Source organism: Acanthisitta chloris, unplaced genomic scaffold, assembly GCF_000695815.1.
Source record: "Acanthisitta chloris isolate BGI_N310 unplaced genomic scaffold, ASM69581v1 scaffold30689, whole genome shotgun sequence".
NCBI classification, from domain to species: domain Eukaryota; kingdom Metazoa; phylum Chordata; class Aves; order Passeriformes; family Acanthisittidae; genus Acanthisitta; species Acanthisitta chloris.
The window spans coordinates 31,121-39,781 of record NW_008690242.1 but is presented as its reverse complement, the minus strand read 5'-3'; the positions used below and the strand labels follow the sequence as shown (position 1 = coordinate 39,781).

General features: G+C 40.9%; 1 protein-coding gene across 1 annotated transcript in view; it reads right to left on the bottom strand.

The window, feature by feature from the left end:
* Positions 1 to 6,898: 6,898 nt before the first annotated feature.
* SOS1 (son of sevenless homolog 1 (Drosophila)) overlaps positions 6,899 to 8,661 on the bottom strand; it is a gene marked incomplete at its 5' end in the record, with an annotated part of 32,719 nt that continues 30,956 nt past the window's right edge. Inside the window, one exon of the mRNA XM_009081752.1 lies at positions 6,899 to 7,523. Coding sequence (XP_009080000.1) covers positions 7,020 to 7,523 — 504 coding nt within the window. The remainder of the gene's footprint in view (positions 7,524 to 8,661) is intronic.

The window sequence follows — 8,661 nt, the reverse complement described above, 5'->3', positions numbered from 1 at the left end:
GACTACTCTAGTAAGATTTTTATTTTTTTAATTTAAGGCTTTTAATGTCAAAACCTCCTTCCATCTCTTTCTCTGTCCCTCACACCCTCATTAAATTACAAATTCCCAGGCCCTTTCCAGTCAAGACTGCTCCATGCTGACCAGTCACTGCATCACAAAAACAACTCCTAGGACTTGGCAGCTTTCAGTCAGACTGGGTAGGGCAGGATAGAAATATGTAAGAAGACCCAGATACTTGTAACTGAAGCATCAGCAAAGCCTGTTTGTTCTGCAAACTGTCCATGGAACCAGAGTTATATCAGTATGGACAAGTGTCCACTGCAATACACTGATGCTGTCAAGGGCTCTCATGCTTGCATCTTTGGTCTCATATATGTAATGACACTTCTATCTTTCACAGAACAAACCTGCTTTTCACACATGCCAGGCAGATCTCAGGCCAGAAACAGGACAAAGGAAAAAGCATACCTAACATCTCCTGGGTGAGGAAATCCTTTCAAAGTGGCAGAGCCTTGCTTGTAAAATGCATGTGGATTTTAGCTTCCTTTTAGTGATTTAAGGCATGGTCAGAATCGATGGTTCGTTCTTTTTTGCTTGCTTCTATAGAAGTTCTTACTTCGGGCCTATACTTATAATTTGAGATGTCCTTGTACCTGCTCAGAATCTGCAAATGTAAATAAAATGAATGAATGATGCTCAGCCCCACGCATAGACACACAACCTCTTGCAGGATCCGTTCCAAATTCACCTTTAGTGTACCTGTGTGCTCTGGGTTATTTTTCTTCCTGCGCCAAATAAATGTTGCTTTTAAATAATGCTGTTGTCTCTTGCACTGAATCAGCCAGAAGGTTGTATCCATTAAAAGAAACGTGTTTCTCAGGTCCCTTTCTGAGGTAACATTACAAAATCCTGTACCCTACACACGCAGTCATGCAAGAAGACTGTTTCCTACACCTGGTACTAACACTCTTACCCAGAACTTGGCTGACTCACTCTATAGGCTTCTGGTCAAGATGCTGTTGTTGGTGGCAGCTCACTGTGACATTTCATCTCCTTCCTCCACCTCCTTTACTCCTTCTGCTGCTTCTGTTAAGGATGCATGAACTTCCGTTAAAAAATCCCATAAGTCTCCTCCACTGACATACACACCATTGACTTCACCTATCCAACTCTGTAAGAGATCTTAGTATCTTCCTGTACATCACAAACATCTGTCACGTACCAAGTTTGGAGTTTTTTTTAAATTAATTCCAGTTCTGACTATCAACACTATCTTACCTTTGCACATCCTCAGTAGGGCCAAAACAGTGACACCACAAACAAGGACAACTCAGCCCACAATGCTTATGCCTCCCCACACCACACAGCACCTGTAAGCACATGCAGCATTCCTCCTACTGCTCTGTAGCTCTCTGCAGCGTTTTGTCACATGAGGATAGTGAGGTCTCGGAGATCTGAGTATACCAGCAGAGGTTTGCATAGCGCTGTCTTCGGCAGTTTGGTTTTGTGGGGTAGATTAGATGGAGGATGCTACTGTGAGTATTAAGCAGTTTCTACTTTTGAGTAGTTTTTCTTTATTCACTGTTCTTTGAAAACAGATGCTTAGCATGTGGCCAGATACAAGATATTAAACATGATGTCCCTTTATTTACTGTGATCTGATTCAATAAGGAGATGAGATGTAGGCTCCTGTATGAAACAGCCCCCTAAAAAATGCATACAGTAAAATTCAAGAGACAGTATTCACCCATAGGCTACAAATCCTTCGAGGCAGTAAACTGCAACAGAAAGCTGCCAAGCTGGAGTAATACCTACAATGAATGATCCTGGGGTAGAGAATGACAGTTAAAAGATGCTAATTTGTGTCTCCTACTGTATGTACACATTCCTTACTTGTCTTCTACTCCATACAGTTCCTCTGCTTACAAACTGCTGTATCATTTAGGAATTTACTACCCTGAGCAAAACCTATCCCTGTAACAGACTCATGACTGTCCTTAATGTAAAGCACACAGTATTTAAGTTTAGGGAAGCCAGTCTCAGACTACAAGGACTTTCAGTGTATCTTACATACTCTTAAGTGTACACTTCTGGGATATGTAAGGTTTTTTAATTCTAATTATTTATAGACCATATCTTTTACTGTCAAAAGATAACAGTCACTACGGAATTTTCTTTCAAATGCAATCTGAATACCACTGCAGACAGAGCATACAAAGATCACCTACAGATGGTTGCATGCACAGGTCATCAGATATGCCAGCCACAGTTTACCACTTCTCTTTCTCTGGGTTTTTTTTTCTGTTTATTTGGGGGTTTTGTTTGGTTGTAATTTTCTTTTTTTTTAAACCGGATGACATAATTTTTAACATTTACCCATTTTAGCAAGTAACCATGCCACCAGACAAAGGCAAATGGAGCAAACTTATTGAAATCTAAAATTTGTTCTTTTCCCAAACCAAAAAAAAGCTTCTTTCAAAGTGGATTCAAATTTGCCCAAAGCAATTCCAATAACATAGGCCCCAATCACCTACTTCTGCTTACCCTTCTTTTTAAAAATATTATGGATGTTCTGCACTTTTGGCAGCTACTAAAATTGTCTTGCATCTAGCATATGGTTTTTAATTTTAGTCTTTCAAGTTTTCAGCCACCTGGTAAAGGATTTCACATTTGTAGTGAAAAAGTAAAAAAGACCTACTCTTTGTTTCCCTTATAATACTACATCAGTTGGTTAAGGGTGGTCTGGGGTTTGTTTTTTTTCTAATGGAAAATAAAGACTGGAATTTACAAAATAAGTTAAAAGCACTTTTGTTTTTATACCTATATTGGGCCACAGGTTTCTCTCCTGAAGAAAGGCTTCAGCCTATACATCGTCTAGGTTTAGAAACGACAATTCAACAGCTTTTACCATGAAGCACAATAATGTACTACCTTCAGCAATGGTACTTCCAGTGGTATCAACAAGCTTAAATCAGGACAATTCAAGAGAAAACCTAACTTAAGATCCATACAAAAGAAAAATAACTAAATATCCCACAATGTCAATCAAAATCTTGAAGGATCTAAATGCAGATATCCCTCCCTCCTTGCATTAAGAGAGGCAATAGTAGAGAAACAGGCTAGCCCACACTGGAAATGAATTGATGAAGATTGAGCACTCATATGCTTCAATGGTATCAACCCTGAAGCAGGATAACGTTCTCCATCAGCAGACATTTATCGAGAAATTTTGCATGGGCTGCTGAATGCCATGACCACAGCATGTACCTTGGGGTCATCAGGCAGCACAATTGCTGTCTTTCCATGCAGCACACTGAACAGAAGCAAATGCACAGCACTTGCAAAATCACCACAGAATCACAGAACAGTTTGGGTTGGAAGGGACCTTTTAAAGGTCATGTAGTCCAATCCCCTGCAATGAGCAAGGACATCTACTAGAGCAGGTTGCTCAGAGACCTGTGCTGCCTGACCTTGAGTGTTGCTGGGCATGGGGCATCTACCTCCTCTCTGGCAACCTGTTACAGTGATTCAGCACACTCATTGTAGAAAACTGCTTCGTTATAACTAGTCTAAATCTACCTTCTTTTAGTTTAAAACCTCTACTCCCTATTGCAAGAGGCCCTACTAAAAAGTTTCTCCTCAACTTTCCTGTAAGCCCCTTCTAAGTACGGAAAGATAACAATAATGTCTCCCCAGAGCCTTCTCTTCTCCAGGCTGAACTCCAGCTATCTCAGCCTGTCTTCAGAGGAGAGGTGCTCCAGCCCTCTGATCATTTTTGCAGCCTCCTTTGGACCTGCTCCAACAGGCTGACGTCCTTCCTGCGCTGAGGACCCCAGAGCTGGATGCAGCACTCCAGGTGTGGTCTCACCAGAGCAGACTAGAGGGGCAGAAACACCTCCCCTGACCTGCTGGCCATGCTCCTTTTGATGCAACCCATCTTGCATGGCTTTCTGGGCTGCGAGTATACATTGCCAGGTCACGTTAAGCTTCTCACCAACCAACACTCCCAAGTCCTTTTCCTCAGGGCTGCTCACAAACCCTTCCATTCTCTGGCCTGCATTGAAACCACTGAAGCCTCAATCTAGGTGCAGGACCTTGCACAACCATGACCACCTGGAAGACAATGAACAAACCCAGGTTATGCTCCACTGCTGCACTAGACTATATGAAGTAGAAACCCTGAGGTAAAACAACACAAATTGTAGGTATCACACATATAAAGTTCTGCTGATCTCTATAACCCTGCAACACAGTTTACAGTTGTTCAGGCTGACTTTTAGCCACACATCAGCACTCTAGAGCCATACAGCAACTCACCTAGCCTCCACACAAGCATGTTTCATTGTTCAGACCACAGCATCATCTCAGGCCACACCAGACCATCCAGGGTCATTTTACCAAGGAGACAGACAGCATCATTACAATTATTTAATCTTCTATGTGAAAAGTATTGTCACTAATGCAAACACAGTCCAAGTAAGACATCATTCCAGATTAAAAATTTTTAACACAAAGTTGTCACTAGACAAATCAGTGGCCGACACCAGTACCAGCTGTATTCAAAACTCCTATTCTAAACACAACAGATTTGAATCTCACTTTGTTCTTCCTGTTTGCAGCTGAGCCAACAGCATGATTTGTGCATTGTATGACTAACCCATCCTGCTGGGCTCCAAATAATGTTTAGGTAAGGTTCTTGCACGGTGGACTTGTTGTCTGAGTATCTTGCCAGTAAAGCACTTTTATCCTCAACTATAAATAAGAAACAACAATTCTCCATTTCACAAAGGAAAAAAAAGACCTACTGACATTCAAGAAAACTTGATTAGCAGGACTTATGTGAGGTCCCTTCTTCTAACTGAGCAACCTAATCACTGGGTCGTTCCTTCTGCCTGGTCTGGCTTGGATGCACAAGAGCACAGACAAGAATGTGCTGAGGAAGGAATACAGCTCAGAAAGCATAAATGTAAGTAGTTTTCCTGGTAACCCACTGATGAGCTAATAATTTAGATAACATTGCCAACAGCATGTTAATAATGGTGTTTATATCCAAAGAAACAATAATCAAGAATTGCCCCCTGTGGCTTTTCTCTCTTTCACAAAGCCCCCATTTAACATTCTCTGAAGCCAAGGTTTTGAGATTTTCACTTTTTCTTCTTTTATCAGAAAAAAAAGTCTCAGTCATCAAAGAAGGAATACAACTGACAGTTCTGAGATTTGACTATGGTGAAAACTGCCATGATGAAATCAGAATGCTTTCTGAAATGTAATGACCACACTAAAGGATCAATGGCATTGCTGAAAGCATTAAAAAAAGGCGATTTCTGTTATCATTTGACTAACACCATCTTTACTGACACAGCTTTTCAGGACTCTGAAATTTCCAAAGAGGAAATGTCAGAGAATTTTACTTTGCTCCATGAGCCACATAAACTGAAGATGAGATATGTTATGCTTCACATACCTACTGTTGAGGAGATTATAGAGCTTCGTTTCTTCAGTAACAGCCACGCATTACTGTCAGCACTGTCTGGAGCTGTAGAGCAGCACAAAGGTTTATGGATAATCCATGTCATAATACTTAGAACATACATGTTCTATCATGTGCATTTTGGACAGAGAAAGCTACTGCAAAGTTTAATATAAGTCTGACTTTTTTCTAGCAAGTGTCATACAGAAGGTGTGAGACATTTTATAAGCTATATATATAAGCACTTTGGGAGTTACCCAACTTCTCATATACTACTAAATTATTATTTTGCAACACATGCCAAAGCCAACTTCTCTTTAGACTCTTATTACTAAAATACATACATTGAAATAGAAAAAATATGTCCCACGACATGGGCTTTTATCCTCTTCAGTGTTTAACTAAAAAACTGAGCTGTATATTTGTCCATGTAATAATTTAACGTATGTCAGCCAAACATATATTTATCTTTATTTCAATTAAATTAAAAACAATCTGCAAGTATATTTAGGCAACATTCACTATATACACATGATTTATGCAACTGCAAGGCAATTTTATGTATGCTGATTACTCTATTGTTAGTAAAACATGACAATAGCTATGGAAGTTGACAAGTGAGTGCTTCTTTTCATAAGTGACTGTTTTCATGGCAGGACTGAAAGATAATAGCTACTAGCCATGAAATGGATTATCAGTAAACCTTAAAAAGAACATGACCTAGCAGAGATTAACAGTCTTCTAAATGTAGTAGTATATTTGCTTCAGGTGATAGTGCTGCTTTTTTTTAAAAAAAATTTGCTGTCATCTTAACGATGTAAGACTTCCATCTGCTCTATCTAAAGAAAGCAATAATTAGACATTATGCTTCCCGGCAAAAATTTATTTTTGAACTGGCACCACAGTATTTCAGAAAATAATAATAAAGTACCTCTTTGGTGAAGCCTAGGTACCCCCTACTACTCATTGTAACAACTTGTAAACAGGACCGCAATACAGTGCTTTGCCTTAATTCTATCTCAGTTAGGTACCACAGATCTTCCTCACAGTCCTTCTCATAACTTTAGGAAGGTATTTTAAAGCAGGGAGTAAGTAAAGCAAAGGAAAATTAAGAAGGATATAAAGTTCCCTGTTTGATATTTTAAAAAAGTGCATAATATTTTAATTCCAAAAACTGTGCCACTGTATGGAACTGATGGATACAAGACTGTTTTCCTTCCTGTACTGGACACTATTGATCACTACATAAACACAGTCTCTGCTGATTGGCCAAAGAAGTCTCTCAAGTCTGTTTTCTGGTACAATCAGTTGTCCAATTACTTTAGAACAATGTCCTGCATACTAAACCAAGAATAGCAAGTTAACCGGGTTTTCCACTAGAAAGTCTGTTTTTGCAATTCCATTTCTGTACACTACATTCCAATGTATTGGAGAGTTTTTAGTGTTTGGCATATACATCCCAACTCCTTGACACCACCAGGTTCAGTGCATCCATTGCCAGCAACAGACATAGCACCAGGAAAATGCGACTCCCAGCGCACAGGATAGTTCAGGATGAGTGGGCATTCTCCAACAATGGTGGTCCGTCCCGATGCATTGAAGGGTGTGTGTGCTCCCTTTTGTAAGTTTTTGGAGGAAGCTTTGGGATATGTTGAGAAGTGCTTTGTCGTGGAGGAACAGGTGGTCCAGCAACAGAAGGGAGGTCCACATCTTGTGGTATCAAAGGTGGTGACGGAAGATGCCTCCGTGCTACATGTGGAGAAGGTGTCTGAGGGGGAGGGGGAGTAAATGGAGATGGACTGTTTGGGAAAAAGGTGTTACCGAGTTCACTTTTTCTCCCCAACGGTGGAGGCTGAAGGTGTAGTGGTGAGCTAGAGAAAACATCTGGAGTTCGCACAGGTTCTCGTGGTGGTAACTCAGGAGGGCTTGCAGTGGTAACACACGAGTCAGAGATACAGGTCCGATCAGGCACTGAGTACCTTGGTGAATACACTTTAGAAGTTGGTTGCCTAGGAGGGATTGCTGGTGGGTTGTCCAGGTGTGCAGAAGTAATCTGAGGTACACAAACATTTCATTCAGTAAAATTCTAGAGAGGCAGCAAAGAACAGGACTCTGCTGTAAAATGCAAGCAAGCAGCTCTCCTGCACTGTAGGTTGCTCTTACCTGGTTAAAGAGGAGGCACGGCATGGAGGTGCAGCATGTAAGCAAGCAAAAGGGAGTGGTGGTGCTTGAAAATACGTTTCTCAGAGTGATCAAGACAGAGACTGTATGTGTAGGGAGAGTAGGGGTGCATCAATGCGTGAGTTAACAGCCAAGGATGGAAGGAATGAAGATACACAGTGAAGGACAAAGGCAAAGCAAAGAATGTTCAAAGCAACAATTTCCATACTAGCTCCAGGTCTGCTTGCTGGGGAAGACTGGGTATCTTCCACCACCTCCCCAATAACAAGCACTTGGGGTGGGTAAACACACCATATATTTCTTCAAGAAAACAATGAAAAGGGAGAGGCAGATGATGCTGAACAGGTTAAAAAATAAGCTATGCTCAGAAGATGGAATCAAGGAGTCAGCATTATGGAAGTGAACAGGTCCCAAGCTGCAGACCACAGTGACGAGGTACTTGGTCTCCAACACTCTATCATGCATACGATGTTTTCAATTACATTTTGGTAGGAACGTGCTGCTAACTGACACCACAGTCACCTGCAGTGTGAAAACAACAACTTGCTGAAGAGCCATATACATGCCCCCTTCAAAGAGACATATGTACTCCGAAGAAATTTTGAGCGGGATTTTCAAATCCAGTCAATTCTCTGATGTCACAAACTAGCTCCCACTGAAAGCAGGAAAAATAAGACACTGTCTGCCACAAAGGCTGGATCATATGCCAGTTGCCAGACAAATGCAAAAGGAAAATGGAGCAATGACTTAAGCAGGCAGGCAGACAGGATGGGTAAACAAGAAGGGAAAGCAAGGACTGTGCACCACAGCATCTGATCAAATATTCTGATGAAAATTTTCAGAGGATTGAGTTGTGTACATCACTTTGCATCATTACTCTTCTTCAGATCTTTACCGTAGTCACATATCCTAAAATGATACTCTGAAACAATAACTGCAGATGGAAACATCTGCCTGAAGCCTCAAGTTTTCAGAGGCAATATAAGGGCCTGAGCATAGCACATCAGTAG